General features: G+C 38.3%; 1 protein-coding gene across 3 annotated transcripts in view; it reads right to left on the reverse strand.

The window, feature by feature from the left end:
* The window catches only part of LOC132051763 (protein NPGR2-like), an 88,533-nt gene extending 66,563 nt beyond the window's left edge, over positions 1-21,970 (reverse strand). Inside the window, exons 1-6 of one of the 3 annotated variants that reach the window (XM_059442961.1) lie at positions 21,627-21,970; positions 20,707-20,978; positions 19,541-19,793; positions 17,860-19,076; positions 17,549-17,702; positions 13,179-13,940 (exon numbers count right to left, since the gene is read on the reverse strand). In XM_059442961.1, the coding sequence (XP_059298944.1) occupies positions 13,630-13,940; positions 17,549-17,702; positions 17,860-19,076; positions 19,541-19,793; positions 20,707-20,961 (2,190 nt within the window). In that variant the 5' untranslated portion in view covers positions 20,962-20,978; positions 21,627-21,970 and the 3' untranslated portion in view covers positions 13,179-13,629. Of the gene's footprint in view, positions 1-13,178; positions 13,941-17,548; positions 17,703-17,859; positions 19,077-19,540; positions 19,794-20,706; positions 20,979-21,394; positions 21,570-21,626 lie in introns of those variants that run through there. The other 2 variants (XM_059442963.1, XM_059442964.1) reach the window with 2 other exon arrangements.
* Positions 21,971-22,044: the final 74 nt, after the last annotated feature.

The following is a 22,044-nucleotide window of genomic DNA, read 5'->3' on the forward strand; positions in this document are numbered from 1 at the left end:
TATATCCATATCATACCAAGAATCATGACTCATTTTAGTTTACTACTCATGAACATCACAAAAGCTACATTTAGACTTCATTTTCTACTTTCTTCTTCTACCCAAGTTTTGCTACAACCAAACATTCTCATAATCATGAAATAATCATGGAGACTAACCTTTTTATCCCATACAAACAAGCTTTGGAGTGCTACTAACTTGTGCCAAAAACCCTAGCTACAATGGACAAACTTTCTTGAAATCTACCTGTTAGAACCCGTATTTGTACATTGGAACAATCTAGATTAATTACGATAAGTTAAGGACAAAACTATTTCGGGATACAAAGTCGGGATTCTTGACCTTCGATTTTATTTTGAGATATAAGTTGTGCATGAATTTATTGGTATGGAACAATTAGGAAAATTTGGGACCAAAAGTGATAAAATTGGAAGTGGAAAAAAATCACCCATTTTCCATGGTAGCCGTGTGAGTGGGATGGTTGGCCCACAATTTTGTGTCAACCTTTAAGTGGAACAACACATTAATGTGGGCCAAGGGACCCTTGACAAAGTCTTGCTTCACTTAAAAGATGACCATTAGTTCATTTCACTTCATTCACACTTAGAAAAAAAAAAAAGATTGAAGCTCTCCACAAGGAGGCTCTCGGCTAGCAGCTCCAAAAACCAACCCCCATTTTTAGCTCTTCCAAAATTATTCCATTGATGTAAACCCATTGTTTTGAGGTCCCTAAGTAGCGTGGAAGCATCGTTGGAGCAATCAATCCATTATTTTTCATCTTTTGGAAACCCTAGGCTATTGGAAAGTTGAAGAAGAAAGGTAAGAATTCATTATGTTTTATGTATTGTGAAGGTTGTATGCTTGTTGTAGTATGTTAAATTGGATGAATATCATGAAAGATATTATGTTGGATATGAGTTGTGTGTAAGGGGTGTCATCCGTGCAAGTGGGTGTGTGTTGTGTTGTGTTGAAACTATGAATTAAAGCTTAGTTAGCATTGTTATGATCTTTGTAGGGTGAAGAATGAATAAAAATCATCTTTGTATGTTGGTGGGAGGTTATGGCCGAATGTAGGCCATTATTGTAGCGAGAATTGAATTAACCTCGCTTAATGTTTTAGTCGTGGTCGCTATGAATTCTATGTTGGAAATGAATGTCTAATGACTTAAATTGATGTTGTAGTTGTTGTGGACTGATTTGGAGATTATTGTACATTTAATGTATTTTGTATATTGATGAAAATAGCATTGTTAGAATGTGAATTGTGGATACAAATCATGATTTGAAAATGAAGAAAAAGCTATAGGGGTGTCTCGGGTTGAGGGGCTGAATTCGGCCAAGTTAGAGAAAAATTTGGATTGTTGGAAATGTTGTATGAATTGCTTAGGATGTCTTTAAATATTGTTGGTATGGGTTCGGGTTAGTATGTGAATTTATAAGCGTCGATCTTGGCTTGAAGGTAAGCCGTTGAATCGAATTCATGAATGTTGTCGAATGATGGAAAAGAAAGCTATTATTGTTGTATTGCTTTCCGGATTGGTTGTTGATGTTGCTAGGTTGGTTATTGTTGTTGTTGTTGATTGTTTTGGCCGAGTTAAATTCTCGGGGTGTCCTATTTACAGGGGAAATGCTGCCCAAATTTTCGTAGAATTAAGGGCAAATTTGGAATTTAAGGCTTTGGCATTTTATGACTTGTTTGTAGACATTGGGCAGCCCGAATCGTAGGTTGGATTTAGGTTGAGTTCGGATTATATTGGAGAGCGTTTGAGGTATGTAAAGTAACCTTTCTTTTTGGCATGCCTTAGTTAAAGTAGGCTATGATACGAGCCTCTAGGAAACTCTATTCTCGCAATCCGAGCTTGTCTATGATTCGCATGTGTTTCCTTGGTATTCTTGTGCTCATATGCCATAACATTGATCCTTATATCCTTGGAATTCATAATTTGTAAAGATTTCATGAAAGCTGATTTTTGGTTTTAAAGCTTATTCTTTAGCGATTCCAAAAGTTCAAACGCTCATAACTTTCACAGAAAAGCTCGGATTGCTTTGAAATTTTCGTAGGAGTTTGTATGATATAGAATGAGTATGTTTTTCATAGGCGGGCCCAGTTCGGGTCTACACCCGTCTGTGGGTCCCGCGACGTTCCTTTATGAAATCTTGACAACTTTTGAAAGAGAATGTTGTAATTATTATTCTGATTTCAAATATGATTATTTTACTTATATTTTGGATTATGACAATGATTTTATGCATATGATTCCTCACTACTCCGCTCGTGCCTACTATGATATCGTTCGCCGGTTCCCGGGCCGGTTCTGTTGTCGTGCGCATTATGAGATACTTCGGTGTTATGCTGTGTTTATGGTTTACCGAGTTCCTCGCTCGAGGGCCGGGTTCCACTTATATTTGGTGTGATGCTGTGTATGGCGATATGCTGTGTATGATATGTGACGGAGATTCGAAGATTTGAAACTTTTCGGTGTTATCTTTCGTGTTATGGCGCCATCGACAGCGGGCGACCATATTTCCCGTGCCCTATGCATGATTTATATTTTGAAGTAACATTTTGATATTTTGGAAATGCATTTACTTTCGTATCCCTATTTCGATTTCGACTCGTATTTGTATACTACATTTTCTCGCTTTGCATACTCAAGGTATATATTTTGTACCGACCCCTTTCTTCGGGGTTGCGTTTCATGCCCGCAGGTACAGACGCACAGTTTGGTGATCCACCTGTTTAGGACACCCTCTTCAGCTATTTGGAGTGCTCCTCTCATTCCGGAGCTTATATTTTTGGTATATATTCGTCCGTTGCATTTGTATATATTTGTTCATGGGTACGGCGGGGCCCTGTCCCGTCATATGATTCTCGTACGTCCGTTTGAGGTCCGTGGACATGTTTGTGGGTTGTGCCTACTCCGTACGGTTGTGTTTGTATATGTTGTGTTTGGGCGATTCCATTCGCCGCGGCACTTTGTCGGCCCGCAGATGTATATATGTTGTTCGTTGGCCCCCGTGTGGCCTTTGTTGGTATTTTCTCGCGCGCAGGTTATTTTGGATAGTCCGTAAAACAAAGGAAACTCTGCCGAAATTTTTCTGGAAATTATATAAATTTGGAACTCAGCCTAGTCGGCTTCTGTTATATACTTGGATGCGTTTGATATACCTTGTGATAGCGTTTGATAGGTGTGTTTGGGTGCCCAGATCGGGCACTAGTCACAGCCTACGGGGTTGGGTCGTGACACTACCAATCCTAGAAAGCCTTCTAATCACATAAACACTTGATTCTTGGTATTTAATCTATATAATCTCTTGGGTTTGGGTGTAATATATTGGGAGAAGGGTTTTGGAGCTTTGGAGAGTGTAGAAGAAATGTGGGAAATGAAATGAAGTGAGGGTCGTCCGCCCTTTATAAAATAAAAAGTGACCCGACCTGGTTTATACGGCCTACTATACGGGTCGTATAATTTATACAGTCCGTATCTCATGCCGTATATTTCCACCAGGTTGCACCCTTTTATGGCCCAAACCTAAGGACCATTATACGGGCCGTATAATTTATATGTTCCATACATATGGCCGTATAATTAGAAAATTCTGATTTTTCATTCTCGTCGACTCGTTTGACTTCCAATCCTCGTGGAACCTTATTGACACTTATATAGCACTTCATTCACATATTTGTATAACTTTGAAATCTTATGGTATGAACCTTAAGCTATCTAATACTTCCCGTAATCACATAAGGATTTCATAATCACCTTAAGCTCACATTAGCCTATCCACGAGGCAACACATACGGAATTTTCGAGGTGTAACATACTTCCCCCTTAAGAACATTCGTCCTCGAATGTTAGGTTCTTGGGAACTCTATAAAAATTTCGCCAGAGTTTCCCCTATAATATGGCACTACCATCCTTCACAGCAACCCAAAATACATCACCTCACAGGGCTACAACAACAACGACGATAACCATGGCCACACACGACCAAGAAAACATCAAGAAAAGCATTACATACCTAGGGATAATGACGTCTCTGCCTGAGTCTCCTCTGAAGGTGAAAATAAATGTGGGTACCAGAATTTCATGTCTTCTTTGGCTTCCCAAGTCATCTCCTCTCTATTATTATTCTTCCATAACACTTTTACTGAACCTACCTCTTTGGTTCTGAGTTTTCGTACTTGTCTGTCTAAAATGGCAATGGGGACTTCTTCATAGGATAATTGCTTAGTAACTTGGACATCATCTATTGGTACAATTCTAGAAGGATCTCCGATTCACTTACGAAGCATCGATACATGAAAAACTGGGTGAACTGATTCCAAATCAGAAGGTAGATCTAATTTGTAAGCCACTTTGCCTACCTTGCGTATAATCTCATAAGGTCCAATGTACCGGGGACTAAGCTTCCCTTTTTTGCCAAATATCATTACGTCTTTCATCAGCGACACCTTTAAGAATACCCAATCTTTCACTTGGAACTCTAAGTCCCTTCGACGATTATCCGCATAGGACTTTTGATGACTCTGAGCTGTTAATAATCGATCCTGTATGAGTTTAACTTTCTCTTTAGCTTGCTGGATCAAGTCTGGCCCTATCAATTTAGTCTCTCCTACCTCGAACCACCCAATTGGGGATCTGCACTTTCGCCCATATAAAGCCTCATACAGTGCCATTTGGATGCTAGAATGATAACTATTGTTGTAAGCAAATTCAATAAGTGGTAAGTGATCATCCCAATTACCTCCAAAATCCAACATGCATGCTCATAACATATCCTCAAGAGTCTGAATGGTACGTTCAGCTTGTCCATCAGTCTGTGGGTGAAATGTCGTGCTAAGACTCACCTGAGTCCCCAAACCTTCTTGGAAAGATTTCTAAAAATTAGCTGTAAACTGAGTTCCTCTATCGGAGATAATAGAAACTGGAACACCGTGAAGTCGCACTATCTCTTTAACATAAAGCTTTGCATAATCTTCTGCTACATATGTAGTTCGACCGCAAGAAATGAGCCGACTTCGCGAGTCTATCTACAATCACCCATATAGAATCATACTTACGTCGAGAACGAGGTAAGCCTGTAATGAAGTCCATGTTAACTACTTCCCATTTCCAAGTTGGAACTTCTATAGCTTGCAACAATCCGCCCAGTTTTTGGTGCTCGATTTTCACTTGCTGACAGTTGGGACATTGAGCTACAAATTCTGCTATATCCTTTTTCATCCCATTCCACCAATATATAGATTTAAGATCATGATACATCTTCGTTGCTCCGGGGTGGACAGAATAACGGAACAATAGGCTTCCCTCAACATTTGGTAGCGTAATCCTGATACATCAGGAACATATAACCTGCCTCGGCATCGGAGAACTCCATCTCCAGAAATCTCGAATGATGACTTCTCCTTCTGAGGGAGCGTATTTCTGTAATGAATTAGCATGGGATCCTCATACTGGCGTTCCTTCACTTCAACCACTAGTGATGAGACCGCTGAATTCTGAATGGTAGCTCCCATATTGCCTGAGTCCACTACTCGAACTCCTAGGCTAGCTAACTGCTGGAGCTCACGAGCTAGCTCTTTTTCTCTCCGCTGCACATCGCATAAACTTCCCATGGATCTACGGCTAAGAGCATAAGCCACAACATTTGCTTTCCTGGGATGATACAGGATATCAACATCATAGTCTTTCAACAATTCTAACCACCGTCGCTGCCGTAAATTCAACTCTTTCTGCTTGAAGATATGCTGAAGGCTCTTATGATCGGTATAAATATCAACATGGACACCATATAAATAATGTCTCCGCATCTTCAATGCATGAATCACTGCAGCCAATTTGAGATCATGGGTCGGATAATTTTTCTCATGTTTCCGCAACTGCCTTGAAGCATACGCAATCACCTTACCATGTTGCATCAACACACAGCCTAGCCCAATGCCTGAAGCGTCATAATAAACAACATAACCTTCTAATCCCCCTGGAAGTGTCAGGACTGGGGCAAAAGTTAATCTATCCTTCAGCTTTTGAAAACTACGTTCACAAGCATCTATCCATTGAAACTTAGCTGATTTCTGGGTCAGCTCTATGAGTGGTGCAGAAATAGAAGAAAAGCCTTCTACAATTCTCCTGTAATAACCTCGTTTCCAGAAAACTACGAACTTTCGTACGAGTTGTGGGCCTTGGCCAAGTCTTCACGGCCTCAATCTTTTGATTATCTACTCGAATACCATCGGCTGAAACAACATGCCCCAAAAAGGTCACTGAGTTCAACCAAAACTCACACTGAAAAAATTTGGCAAATAACTCCCGAGCTTGAAGAACTCTAAGAACAGTGCGCAAATGATCTGCATGCTCTGCCTCGAACCTAGAATATACCAGGATATCGTCGATGAACACAATCACAAATAAATCTAGGAACGACCTGAACACATTATTCATCAAATCCATAAATACTGCCGGTGCATTTGTTAGCCCAAATGACATTACTCGGAACTCAAAATGGCCGTATCTAGTTCTGAAGGCTGTCTTAGGAATATCTTTCTCTCTAACTCGCACCTGATGATACCCGGATCTCAAATCTATCTTCGAAAATCATTTGGCACCTTGTAATTGATCAAATAAGTCATCAATCCTCGAAAGAGGGTATTTGTTCTTAATCGTCACTTTATTTAGCTGCCGATAGTCAATGCACATTCGCAAGGAGCCATCTTTCTATCGCACAAACAACACAGGTGCTCCCCACGGGGATGAACTAGGCCTAATAAAGCCTTTCTCGAACAAGTCCTTCAATTGCTCCTTCAACTCTTTCAACTTTGCGGGAGCCATTTTATAAGGAGGAATAGATATGAGTTTTGTATCTGGTAGCACATCTATAGAAAAATCAATCTCCCGCTTTGGAGGGAGGCCTGGAAGCTCTTCCGGGAATACATCCGAAAACTCATTCACCACGGGGACAGACTGAAGAGTTAGCGATTCAACTTCTACATCTTGGACCCAAACTAGGTGGTAAATACAACCTTTTGTGACCATTTTCCTTGCCTTAAGATAGGAAATAAACCTATCTTTTGGTGACGCAGTATTCCCTTTCCATTCTAAAACTGGTTCTCCCTGAAATTGAAAGCGAACCATTTTCATTCTACAATCAACATTGGCATAGCAAGAAGCCAACCAATCCATGCCCATGATAACATCAAAATCCACCATTTTTAACTCATGTAAGTCAACCATAGTACGATGGTCACAAATCACAACTACACAATTTCTATATACCCAACTAGTTATTACCGGTTCACCAACGGGTGTAGATACCTCAAAAGGTTTGATCGACTCGGGTTTGACCCCAAACCGACCCGCAATATATGGGGTAACATATGACATTGTGGAGCTCGGATCTATCAAAGCATATACATCATGAGAAAATACCGATAATATACCTGTGACAACATCAGGAGAAGACTCAAGATCTTGGCGTCCACCAAAAGCATAAATACGATGCCGAGGACCGCTAGAACTGGGAACTATCCCTCTGCCTCTACCATGGCTGACTGGCGCATGTGAACCTGGCCCCATAGGGCGTATAGATGATGATGACCCAACTACCGACCCTGAAGGCTGGGCCCTACCCCTACTACCAATCGAGGGGCAATCACGCATAATATGGCCTGGCCGACCTCATGCATAGCAAACCTCTGAACCTAATCGACACTGGCCCCCATGTAACTTCCCACACTGGGAACACCGTGGCATGGGTGGTCTTGCCTGACCCGATCACCCCTGAACTGAGAACCTGAAGCCCCGAAACTCTGACTCGACCCGGAATGAGTAGATCTATCAAATCTCTGACTCTGTCATATGATCAGTAGACCCTGAGTCTATGATCATAGACTCAGGGGCTACTGGTCATATGACATTTAATCTAAAGTTACTTGATAAGAATACATTTCGTAAACCTGATGTAACAAAAAGAGTAGTCTTACCAAATGGAGAAGTCACTCATGTGCAACACATTGGAACAAGTGTTATATCCCCTAATAGTAGTGCTCATAATGTGTTTTTTATACCAGAATTTAAGTTCAACTTGCTTTCAATATCAAAATTAACTAGACAACTAAATTGTTCAGTTAAGTTTTATCCAGATTTCTGTATTTTTCAGGATCTCTTCAGTGGGAAGGTGAAGGAGATTGGTAAAGAGGGTGATGGCCTCTATTATCTCATAAGATCAAAGGTCAGACTCACAAAAGAGCAGATGCTTGGATATGGATTAACATCAGCTTACAACAATGATGATAATATTAGTCTATGGCATAAGAGAATGAGTCATGCCCCTGCTACTGTGTTACAAAAATTGTTTCCTACTAAAATGTCTAGTATCACTTTCTTAATAAATAATTCACTGTGTGTCCTTGTGCAAGGCAAACTAGATTGCCATTTCCTAAGAGTACTACTGTTAGTTCAAAGCCTTTTGAACTTGTTCATATGGATGTATGGGGTCCATACAAGACTGCTACCTTTGATGGCTATAAGTCCTTCTTAACAATAGTAGATGATTTTACAAGGTTTACTTGGGTATTTTTGTTAAGATTGAAATCTGACGTTTTCCTGCATATTAAGAATTTTCTGTCTCTTATAAGGAATTAGTTTGAAATAAATGTTAAGGTTGTTAGAACAGACAATGGTACAGAATTTGTGAATTCCTTATGTCGTGATTTGTTTACTCAGTAGGGAATTATTCATCAGAAATGTTGTCCTTATACCCCTCAGCAAAATAGTATTGCTGAGAGAAAACACAGGCATATCCTTGAACTCACTAGAGCCATAAGATTTCAAGCTCATAATCCCTTAAGATTTTGGGGTCATTATATACAGGCTTTTGTTTACATTCTAAATAGGTTACCATCTACTGTTCTTAATAATCTATCCTCTTATGAGAAGCTAATGAACAAGAAACCATCTCTGGTGCATCTTAGAGTATTAAGATGCTTCAGTTTAGCTAAGATCTTAAATCAACATGATAAACTACAATCTAGATCAAGAACTGTTATTCATATGGGATATTCTGAAACACAGAAAGGTTATATTTTGTATTACATAGAAAATAAAGTCTTCTTTGTACATAAAGATGTTATATTCAAAGAAGATGTCTTTCCCTTCTTAAAGTTAACATCTTCTATAACTCTATTTGCTCTACCTATAGCTGTGTTTGAGGACAATGTTGCTACAATTCATAGACCTACTAACAATGCTCAAGTACCTGAGAATTTAGATATCTTACCTACTGATGGGAATGTGCAAGTTCCTGAAAATCAAAATGAAGCTCCGGGAGGAGTTCAAGATGTTCATAATCAGTTACCAGATCCAGCTCTAGAGAATGCACAGCCAAGAGTGCAACCAAGTTCTAAACCTCTCAGACAGTCAACTAGAGGGAAGCATCCACCTTGTTGGATGAAAGAGTTTGTATCTCTTAATGTTCATGATGATGTTCTATTTGCTATGTCCAAATATATATCATATGACCACTTATCTTCTGATTATAAAGCCTTTATCTCTGCAATTTCAAATACTACTGAATCTAAGACTTTTGCAGAAGCTACAAGAGATCCAAAATGGATAGAAGCTATGCAAGCAGAAATAGATGCACTACAGCAGAATCACACTTGAGAACTGGTTACTTTACCAGATGGAAAAGTTCCTATTAGGTGCAAATGGGTATTCAGGATCAAGTACAAAGTCAATGGTGAGATAGAGAGATGCAAAGCAAGATTAGTAGCCAAAGGCTATAGTCAGCAGGAGGGCATAAACTATCAAGAAATATTTAGTCCAGTTGTAAAAATGGTGACAGTAAGGACTATTTTAGCTCTGGCAGCAGCTAAAAAATGGCATATACATCAGATGGATGTGTACAATGCCTTTCTTCAAGGTGATCTCAATGATGAAATCTACATAGAGTTTCCACAAGGATTTCAAAGTCAGGATGGCAGTAAACAAGTATGCAGACTTACAAAATCCTTGTATGGATTAAAGCAGGCTTCAAGGCAATGGAATGCCAAACTTCAAGAGGCACTAATCAAGTTTAAATTTCAACAGAGCCAGTATGATCATTCTTTGTATATAAAGAAAAATGGAAAAAGGTTCATAGCCATATTGGTCTATGTAGATGACATGTTGATCACTGGAGACAGCCTGGATGCAGTAGTGGAAACTAAGGCTGAGTTACAAAAAGCTTTCAAGATAAAAGATTTAGGTGAACTAAAATACTTTCTTGGTATTGAATTTGCAAGATCAAAAAAAGGAATTCTAATGCATCAAAGAAAGTATGCATTAGAATTAATATCAGTGTCTGGATTAGGTGCTGCTAAGCCATTTCACACACCTATAGACATTAGTATCAAGCTGACAACCAGAGAATATGATCAACATCTAAAAGAAACTATTGCTCAGCAAGACAAACAAGCTGGCAAGAAGACAGCATGTGAAGAAGATGAAGTATTACAAGATCAAAGTGCCTATCAAAGAATAATAGGAAAGTTGCTCTATTTAACAGTAACAAGACCTGATATCTCCTACGGTGTTCAAAATCTAAGTGAATTCCTACAACAACCAAAAGGTCGCATATGGAAGCTGCTCTAAGGATTATAAGGTATATCAAATCACATCCTGGAAAAGGGATTTTGTTATCTAGTAACAGACAAGATACAATCACAACATATTGTGATGCTGACTGGGCTACGTGTCACACCCCGATCTTACTAGGGTGTGATGGGCACCCGACCCCATACTCGGAGCCGAGCGAACCCGCTGACTCTTGTTACATACATATTCTCTTTGGATTCTTAGGTTAAACAAAAATAAAATACATAGTAAAGTTTTCAAAATCTTTTGTCGTTTCCAGTTAAACACAATCTGTAAACATAAGGGCTCTGTAACATAATGTATAATAAAAACATGTCGGCTAGTAGGGCCATTTTTCAAGCTGACACTCTAGACCCACGACTCTGTCTGCAAAGTCTCTAACTTCGAACAAACTGCACAGCACATATAATCTGACTCGGCAGCTCCTCCGAATAAATAAGAGTCCGCCAACTCCGCCGGGACGTCTTCGTATCGCTTCTACTAATCGGGTATACCCGCGGCATGAAACGCAAGCCGCCCGTAAAAAAAGGGCGTCGGTGACGAGTAATGTACCGAGTATGTAAGGCATGAATAATATCACGAAATCATAATAGAGAACATAAAACACAACATAGGAGAGTGATATAACCGTATCTCTCGCTTTCGGTCTACCATGACAGTATATTATGCGAGTTAGCTTTACCTTTTGGAGTACTATATAGATACCGCAATAAATCGCCCGACCGTGTGTGCGGTGTATAATCGCCCGACCATATAGGTGCGGTGGACTACCGCCCGACCATATAGGTACGTGTAACGCTTCTCGACGCGCACCTTGGAATAAGAGTAATCGTCATCCGAGTGCCCTGGGGCGGATGCCACGCATGCTAGCTTTTTAAAAAAAAACATGTAAATATACGTAAGTAAACCGCCCGACCACGTAGGATCGGTGTATAGCCGCCCGTCCATATAGAACGGTGTATAAGCCCGCGTCCGGTGCCTCCCGCGTCCGGGTGTAATCCGCCCGGTGGTGTGTCGCCCGCCGCCCGTTGGACGCACGGTGTCATAAAATAAATCATATGTAAATATAAAGCATGTACGAGAGCCCAAGTGAAAACTACAACTCTATCGGAGTGACGTAAGGTCGGTAACCTCCGATTACATTATGGAATAATCGGGATCGCCCCGCTCACCCAAGGAACAATTATAAGGCGAGACTATCAATCAAGGATAACATCACGGGAAAACATAAAACAGGGTCATGACATATCATTTCATATACTTTGAAACCATTAAAATAGTTTTGAAAAACGATCTTACCTTCCACATTCCACGACTTCTTCGAAATGTCCGAGCGCACGAAATACGGGCTATAACAACATGCTCATTCTCAAGGAAGTCTATAACTGGTTTTTTGATCAAACTGGGAGATTCTCTAGTGTCATGGAAATCTAAGAAGCAGTCAACAATATCTAGAAGCTCAGGAGAGGCAGAGTACAGAAGTTTGGCAAATACTGTGGCTGAATTAACCTGGTTAACTGGCTTAATTAGAGATCTTGAGTACCGAAATCGCTCGTATGTGTTTACGGTGATAGCAAAGCAGCCATCCAAATAGCAGCCAATCCTGTGTTCCATGAAAGAACAAAACACATAGAGATTGACTGCCATTTTATAAGAGAAAAGATGCAGCAAGGCTTAATCAAAACTGAGTATTTGTCTACAAATGAGCAACCTGCTGACGTGCTTACAAAAAAGTGGTCGAACAGACCAACATGAATACTTGCTGACTAAACTAGTATTGCTAAATGTGTTTAATCCAAGCTAGGCTACTTGATGTTTATAGTACCTAGCTTGAGGAGGAGTGTTGGAATATAAATTACATTGTATAAGGGCAGTTTAGTCATTTTACTAATTAGTAGATAATTAGAGTATATGGAGTTAGTTAAGTTAGTTTGTTATAAATATCATGTACATGGCATTTTGAGCCTAACGGCTACGTTCATGAAATGAATATTTCTCTCTTCCTCTCCTCTTCTCTTCTTCAATCTTCTTCTCCTTCTTCCTCATGATCTCTCTTCTATAATTCATTAAATTGTTCAGAACTAGCCTCAATTATTAGTTGTTCCCTTTTCCTACCTGAATTATCACCATCGTTCATGTAGGAAAAGTAAATCATTGATAGTTAAGGTGTGTTTTTATAAATAGTTGATAATAATTCAAAGAGAAAACTCGAAAAACTTGCACACCTAATAGTTCAGGTAGAAAATTCACAAAAAAGTAATAATTCAGGTATGTTTTTTACCATTCACTCTTTTTTAGATGGTAGTAACGGAAAACTTTTCACGAAAGTATGTGCTTAATATTGATTTGCTAATACAGTTTGATCTTTTGACTTTTGTGAGCCTCCAGCAAGCAAAACCTAATTCCACAAGTATTCTTCCATTAACGCGAATATTATTTTCCAACACCTTCATGGTGATGGGAAATAACAACTACTTAAGACACATTTAAACTGCTATATTCTCATGTAAATTAAAAGGGTACATTACAATTGACAACCCCTTGCACCAACCAGAACATTCACTGTTCTCATTCCAGTCAAATTTACAGAACGTCTCGTCATTGTTTTCGCTCAAGTGAATTTACAGGGAAAATGACTTCTTAAAGAGAAACAGGAACATATTCCATGAATATTTCTAATAGATAGTCACTTCCTAAATCAATTCCATACGCAGTATAGTATGAAATATAAACGCTAACGGATTGTCTTACGGGATAGCAAAAGCACTCCATGAACTGATGAACATCACTAAACTAATTCACATTAATATCATGCATACTGCTAAATACCGGTCCAAAAAAATAGTTCTTCCCTAAACTATTTTTACAACATTAACACAATAATGCTGATATATATTTCTTTCCGAATCTCTCACCTATTTGTATTTTCGAGCTGCAAAATTTTACACATGGGATGATTCAGCTGTAGGTAAAACATGTAAGGTCACTGGATTCATCTGAATGGTTCAACTGGTGCAGATTCTTGGAGAAGTTCAGCAGCCTCAAAACACTCTGCGGCTTCAGATGCACCATTTTCGCTTTTGTGTATCAACCCAAGATTGTACCAGGCAGAAGCATTTGTCCTGTCAAGCCGTAATGCATCCGTCAAAAAGCTTTTCATGACAGGCAATGATTGGCCATCGAGGTGTCGCAGAACAATGGCAGTGGAAACCAAACTCAGAACATGGTTGGGTTCTATGTCTAAAGCCTTCTGAAAAGATTGTAAGGCTTCTTTGTAGAGTCCCCTAGCTTGACAGAGTAACCCTGCAAAATGATCACCATTAATAGTGCCTTTTCAGAAGTTGGCTAAGAGAGCTCATGTCAAAGATTATGAAATTGCAATATAGAAAGCATGAAAGAAAACCTTGTGCCCTACTTGACATCTAAAATTAATTGACGTTTACATACTAAAGCTTGAGCTATGGAGCTTTAGAGAGTAAGAGATTTAGGATGAGTAGGTGTAAGAATACATATACTGCAAGTTTAGCTAGTGAGGTAGGAGAGAAGTTGAAGTGAGCTTAAATGGAGTTGAAGTACCTAAATGTAGACAGTTTAGATATCTATACAAAATGCTCTAGGAGATGGAATGATATATGAAGATATTACGCATAGGATTAAAGTGGGATGGTTGAAACGGAGGAGCGCCAACTGGAGTGTTATATGATAGGAAGATACCTATCAAAGTGAAAGGCAAGTTCTATAGAACGACCGTAAAGCTACCAATGTTGTATGGAGTGACTGTTGGGCCTTTAAAGCCCAACATATCCACAAAGTGAGTGTCGCAGATATGCAAATGTTTAGATGGATGTATGTTCATACAAAGTTAGATATGATAAGAAATGATCACATCCAACAGAAGGTGCGAGTAGTGCATATAGAGGATAAAATGAGATAATGTCGCTCAATATGGTTTGGCCATGTGTTACGTAGGCTTCCAAATGCACCAGTTCTTTCATATAATACGTGATGATTGAAGGTGTTAAACACGGAAAAGGTAGACCTGAAATTACATGGAAAAAAGTTATATCAAAAGATTCAAAGTATCTCGGAATCCAGGCAGATCTATAAAAAATAAAAAAAATAAAAAAATAAAAAATACAGGAAGTTGAAAATTCATGTAGGTGATACCAATTAGAAGACTAGTGCTTACTAGAAGACTCTTAGTATATTATAGATATAACCACTAGCGTATATTAGAGAATACCTACTGTTAGATAATCCTTAAGTACGGAGTAGTGAAATATTAGACCCAAACTGAGCATTTATGATACTGACGATTCATACTGTCGTCCTTAACTAGCTTGGAGTTTAAGTCATAATTATCACTGCAAAGGTTGTTGCAAAGATACAACTTCATGCAACTAGTAGCATTCCAAAATAGCAGTACCCATGATGCAGACTCACAAATCATTGAATAAAGGCTACGAGAGGCCCGTTATTCCATAATAAGCTTTCCATCCTATCTAATTTACACACTTAACCACAGTATTCAGACATGCAATAATTCATTTGACAGTCCAAAAGCTAAAGCCATTGCCCATTAGTTCAAGTTTTTCCTTTAGATATGGATACAGTTTGAAGGAACGAGTTTAGGGGTCGTTTGGTAGCTAGACAAGAGGCAAGTTATTCATGTATTAATTTCTGCATTAACTCATACCACGTTTGGTTGCTAGTAAAGAGACACCTTATTCATGTATTAATTTCTGCATACTTATACCGTGTTTGGTAGCTAGTTAGGAAGTAAGTTATTCATGTATAAAATTAGTATGACGTTTGGTTTGCAATTTAGAAACACGCATAACTAATACATGTATAAGTTATGAGGGAATCTGTGTATTATTTTATGCGGGGTAGAAGATGGAATAACTAATGCATGAATGAAAAGTTAAAATGACAATATTACCCTTATCATTCCCCACTTAAATACTTTCCTTTTCTAAACAAATATTCTTATATAATTTTTTAATTTAATATTTTAACATTTTTTATAAAAAAGCAATATTTTAATTTTAATTGTAAACAAATATTTTAATTTTAAAAAGTATATAATATTTATTAACTTTTAATATAACAAACCAACATCCCAAGAAATAATTTATGCATAACAAAACGCTGCATAACTAATACCTGCATTAAAAATACCTTAATTACTAATACCTGCATTAGTGTTGTAAAAAACAAAAGAGTGCACCAAATTTGTTTCACTCCCAAATTTCAAGCCTCCTATTCTATTCGATCAGTTTTTAGATTAAAAAAGAAAACTCTCTACCAAGTGTCTGATGCAGGTCTATGAGATTAGTTCAAAATATACATCACAATCACCAGCCTCAATGATAAGCTACACACTAAATCACACACTAAGGGTGGGTTGGGTATGGAGGAAAACATTTTCTGAAAAATGTTTTTGAATGTTCTCATGTTTGATTGGTCAAAATGTTTTGGAAAACATTTTTTCTACGAAAACAACTTCCTTAAAAATGAGGAAAATGACTTCCCTAATGGAAGTAGGGAAAACAAGTTCCATAAGTGACATTCCAAGTTCATTGCCTCCAGTGGCGGATCTACTCTATGGTCTATGGGAGCTTGAGCACCCATTGCTTTTAGAGCCAAACACTATTAGTTACATAAGAAAGCTAGTAATCCATATAAATACATTAACTGAGCACCCAGTCTCAATAGCAATTTTCAGATTAAAAATAGTTGAGCACCCACCATTTAAAAATTCTGGATCCGCCATTGATTGCCTCCTCCGCACCCACCCAATGCCCCCAACCCCCACCCCTTGACCATCCACCCCCTGTCGCCTCCAAACCCCCAGTACCCACCCCGTCCCACTCCCGTAATGTTATAAATGCTCTTGGATAATTTTTTTTTATTTTTTATTTTTTTTTTAATAACTGTGGTGTCCGGCCAGCTTGCATGCAACTCGACTAATTCGACGGGATACCTGCCACCTCCCACGTAAATCTGTCCACCAAGGCTAGAACATATGGGCAAAAATCACCTAGTGTTTTTGTCTCTGCTGGGAATTGAACCTAAGACCTCATGGTGCTCAACCCACTTCATTGACCACTAGGTCACACCTTTGGGTGCATAATACTCTTTTTTCTTACTTACCAAACACTTGAGAATAAGTAAAAAACCCACTTGTTTTGCATAGAAAATATTTTCCTTCATGCCAAACACACCCTAAAAAAGAAGTGGTCTATTATTCTCTTGGATCAATAGCCGATACATGCAGCGGTTAGGCAATCCAAGTGCAAGTCCATTTCAAGATCATAATTTAAGACATTAAGAAACCAGAGCATATTTCTCTGATTTTCTTCATTGGGTTTGCAGATAGGCATAAAGCAGCAGTGATCACACCCACTTTGGCTCTAAGATCAAACTTTTTAATTGCAAAATATCAAATTTCTCTTCAACTGGTTTGTCTTCCAAGACTCCTCAGTTGACATGTTGACTGGATAACCACTATAAGTCTATAAACAGCTGCTCAGTATACCTCTTCATTTTTATAAACAGCTGCTCAGTATACCTCTTAACTTGTGTTTCTGCTTTTAACTATGGAACTTTAGAACATTTAAACTTGCAAGCTTAGTGTGAATGCCCCCACTACCCTGGACAAGAGTTCTTGCATTGCCTAGGCGACATATATTCACAACGAGACTATCTACTTGAGTCATATTGCCCTGTGTCAGATAAATATCTCTTTGCGGAAAGAAAAAACGATTTGGTCTGAATTAACGTCAACTATCTAGTAAAAAACGATTTGGTCTGAATAAACGTCTGAATAAACTTAAACTATCTAGTACACTCCAAGAAACATCTTATAAGAAAGTTTAAGCCAAGATAAGTTATTAAGCAAATAATACCTGCAGAGTGGCATCGCGAAGCAGAATAAGGATTGATAGCCTCAGATTTGATTAGGCAAACCTCCGCATCACGCCACTGAGACAAGTTTGTGTATACATTTGCTAGATCGTGCCATGTTTCCATTTCTAAACTTCTACTGTTGTTTCTCATGTTCTGTGGGTTCAAAGGGAAAAATGAACAATACAACTAATTAAAGATACAAAATTAGAAGGATAAATTAAAGTACTAAAGTCAGACAAACTAAGGAATACTAGATTGAATATCTAACAATGTCTCCCAGTTAATATTTTCATATGGTGAGGAACCATACCTTTAACAACTTTTTCTGAGATCCGAAACTTTTTCTCTGAACTTGGAGTACTGCAAGAAGATGAGTATATGTCTCCACGGCATCCCGCAAATGACCCTGGGCAATCTGTAGTTTAGCCTTAGTGCGAAGCAGTTCTCCTTGATTCCATTTTCCTGTTTCGTCTAATGCAGCATTAATTATGTTTTCCGCATCTACATACCTCTTTTGAGCAGAGAGTATGCGAGCTAGAAGAAGCCATCCTTTAACAGTAGAACCTCCGTCCAACTTCAACAGCTGTTTTGCATAGTAGAGAGCAATGTCCAACTTTCTCTGCTCTGCATTCTCCAAACTAAGGCAGAAAAGAACATCTGGATTTCTTCCTTCGGTCATCTTTTGTGCCGATTCAAGTGATTCAAGAGCTTCACACAATCTTAACGTTCTCTCAGAATCAGACACGATGGCACGAGATCGACCTGAGAGCAGAAGACCAAGTGAGCATTTTGCAACACTAGCCATCTGGTTACATTTCCCTTCAACTTTTGGGAGCACTTTCCGGGCATACCCTGTCCCTTCTTCCAATAAATTGGGATACTCTGCACAAATTTTCGCAGCAAGTACTAACTCAAATATGCCTTTCTCATTGTCCCTATTATTCATCAAGTTCCTTAACAGATTCAAAGCGACCATGTCATCACCTTCCGCATAATAACACAGGGCAAGGATAGTGTACTTTTGTCTTCTCACAACAATTCCAGGGAGCAACTCCTCAACCTGACGGGCAAGTGCCCTAAACTCACCTGCAATGGATAATGCAAAACTGAGGTGATCCACGATCGACGGATCCCATATAATTTTCTTGAGGATGTATCTTCTTAGAAGAACCAGAAGCAGCAAAATAGCTTCTTCTATATTGTTTCTAGGTATGAAGGAACCTTCTGCCTGTGCGCGAAGATTTGGAGGGGATGCATCAGTGCCACTGTATAAGAGAAATACCGCATACTCCTTTTCTATTTTGCTTCTCGTTTCCACGTCAAGATTCCAACGATAAAGCAGGGCCCTTCTATACGACAAAATTGCTTCTTGAGGAGCACAAGCTAGCTTCCACAGCTCAGGAAGTAACTCCACCGCCTTGTTCAACGTTTCCAACAATTTGCTATCAGTAGAAAAGTTTTCAGGTAAGCCATCTGGCAAAGCAGACTCAACTGTATCCAGTATCACTGTACATGACTGAGCAGCCTCTGTAATAGCCATAAAGGAAACTTTTAAGGGATAAGTACATTTTTGGACCACCCAAAAAAATTATAGCCAGCAAATGAATAGGTTTTGTATATTAAGTATAAACAATACATATAATATACATATTGTATACATTAATATACACATAGTATAATATACATAATCAGTATATGTTTGGTATATTTTGGCTACGCCCATAATTAATTTCGGTTGACGGGCCAAAAATGAAAAAAGCCCGACTTTTAATGCCCGATAACAATTGACAATGCAGGAACTGCCTTAAAGAAGCACAAACATGCACAGATAGAGGTTTTGTGACTGTAAAAGGAAGAGACCCCTAAGCAGGCATTTTCTTGATTTAATATTCCACAATAAAGTCAGTGGAACTACAATTTCCAAGGAAGAAGATAATGCAGCAGAATAAATACATATTATGAACTTATAGCTAATTAAGGTGAGGAAGCACCTGTGAACCTCCCAAGAGCCTGCAAGGATGTTGCTTTGAGCAAAATGGCCTCGAAGAGCAGACTTACTGCATGCATCGACATAGGTGGGATAGCATCACTAAGCGAATTCCTCCTAGGGATCTCACTTCTTCTTGAAATGGAAAGTTTTATCTTGGGAACCACCGCAGCAATATCTATTCCCTCGAATACATGAAGAGCAGCCTCAATGTTACCTTTTTGATACTCAAGCCGACCTAATAATGCTCTTGCTTCCTAAAATAAAAGTGTCTCTTAGCCTTCAAGTAGAATATAAAGGGAAATAGAAGTCAAGAGATTTTAATGGTGAGCAACTGAAGTGAGTTATGTCTTCCTGTTGACATGTTGAAAACATTATTGTATTTCAATATGCAGTCACCATGTTAATTTTCGTTAACATGACGGACATCTCCAGTTTTAAACAGATATTAGTTATCCAATTACAACTTAAATAAATTAGCGAAAGCATTATGTATAACTTCATGCTGAGATATAAAAAGATCACTGAAAGTCTCATATATATCTAAAAATATTGCATGTAAAGCAGCTTGTTTTCTCTCGTGCTTCCACTGTGAATTCAATTTTACTTTCACATGCTACTGAGTTATCCCCTCAATTCCTTGAGCTTGTAAACATGCACTCTATTTCAAAAAATTTAATGTAAAACCTAATGTGTGTACCAGATCATAGGTCTGATTATGTATATTTTAGACCACATACACAGTGGAAAACAAACACACATGGCATGTCAGATGTGCCAAACATGTGCCCATTAAAAGAGAGTTAGCATGACTAACTCTATAACAGTGTCTAAATAACAACTAGAAAGCCAGCATATTGCATTTCAGTTATTAAAGAGATCCTTAAGATTGATACTTGAACAGAATGACACATGATGATGCATACAAATCTCAGTTTGCCCAAAACCAGTTTAGCGATAGGATTTATCTAATAACAAAACTAGGTTTGCCGTTATCAACTGAAAAATTCCCAAGTATCCGGCATGTATAATAAAACACTTCCTAACTGCATCAAAATCAAATTGAGGGACAAAAATTGTGATGATAACATCTGATTATCAAAAAGATAGTATTAATTATAGGATTGAAAGGGAAGCTAACTTCATCATACGTAAATTTTGGGCACCAACCTCATAATTCAAAATGCCACTCTCACGAAGTGATGATTCTGCTTCTTCTATGTTACTGGTGTCTGCCTTGGCATCATCACCGGCTCGCGAAGAATATCCACTAGCTGAATAGTCCCGAGTTGCAAGAGACTCGGATGATTGTGGAATAATATCTTCAATCCTTAATTGCTCCCCTGAGCAAATGCACTTCATCATCTTCCTCAATCTAAGGCTTAAACTAATTTTCTGCTTGTAAATCCAATACTTAACACTCATCCTCCTGTCTCATTACGCTGAATTGTTCAATCAAAAAAAGTTCACAAAACATATCAGAACCCAAAAATGGAACATGAATCAGACATCAGTAAATGAAGATAACATACTTTATCCAGTACACAGTAGTATAAGAGAAGAAAGCAAGAAAATACAATAAAGTAAACCTGGCATAGAATACATCCAAAAAAAAAACACTCTAGAAAGACTAGGCCTAATTCAATCTCTTTTCTCCTTGTAGAATTGTGTTGATTTCACATATACCCAACTAAAAGATTTTTATACATTTCAAGAAATGCTGCACCTGAATTATGCAGATCATATACTTTAAAGACCCTAAAACAAATGGAATAAAATCTCCAAGGTTTGTAAAGCCCTAAAATATTAAATTGAGTAAAAGCAAGCAAAATCCATTTAAGAAAACAACCAACATTACCCAAACAGAGCCTTAGTTGAGCTAAACACAAAGAGATTGAAACTCAACACTCCAAAAAAATTCACCAACAACCAAGAATATGTTGCATCATTTAGACCAAGAATTCAACTTTATAAAGCATTGACAGCTAAAATTTTCAAGAAAAGAACAACCCATTACATCACACAAATTGGTGAAAGTAATCAACTTCAAACAGTGAAAGATAGGGTTAAATCAGACCAACAAAAAGTACCTTTTGATTGGTAAAAAAAAACATTGACTGAGCCCACATGATATTAAAGCCTCCACTAATCATTTCATTCTTTCAAAGATTAAACCTTTTCTGCTTGATTTTCTTGACTGTTAGTTAAACCCCAAAACCAAGAATCCAAAGCTGTAAAAAATTGTTTTTTTTTTTTTTGTTTGCACAAGTTTTTCAACTTGTTGTATGTGGCTTTTAGTGGAAATGTAGAAGAGAAGATTCAAAAAGTCAAGACAGAAGTAGTGAGTGCATTAAATGTGAAACCCAACAAACCTGAAATCTTCTCTTCCTTAGCAGAAAAGTTGGAATTCAACAAATATTTTCTTATTGTGGGTAAATTTTTAGTTAATTGTGACACACATTTTTCTTAATCATTGTTTACTCCCTCCGTTCCAATCTAAGTGTTTTA

This window comes from Lycium ferocissimum, chromosome 4 (assembly GCF_029784015.1).
Source record: "Lycium ferocissimum isolate CSIRO_LF1 chromosome 4, AGI_CSIRO_Lferr_CH_V1, whole genome shotgun sequence".
Classification (NCBI taxonomy): Eukaryota; Viridiplantae; Streptophyta; class Magnoliopsida; order Solanales; family Solanaceae; genus Lycium; species Lycium ferocissimum.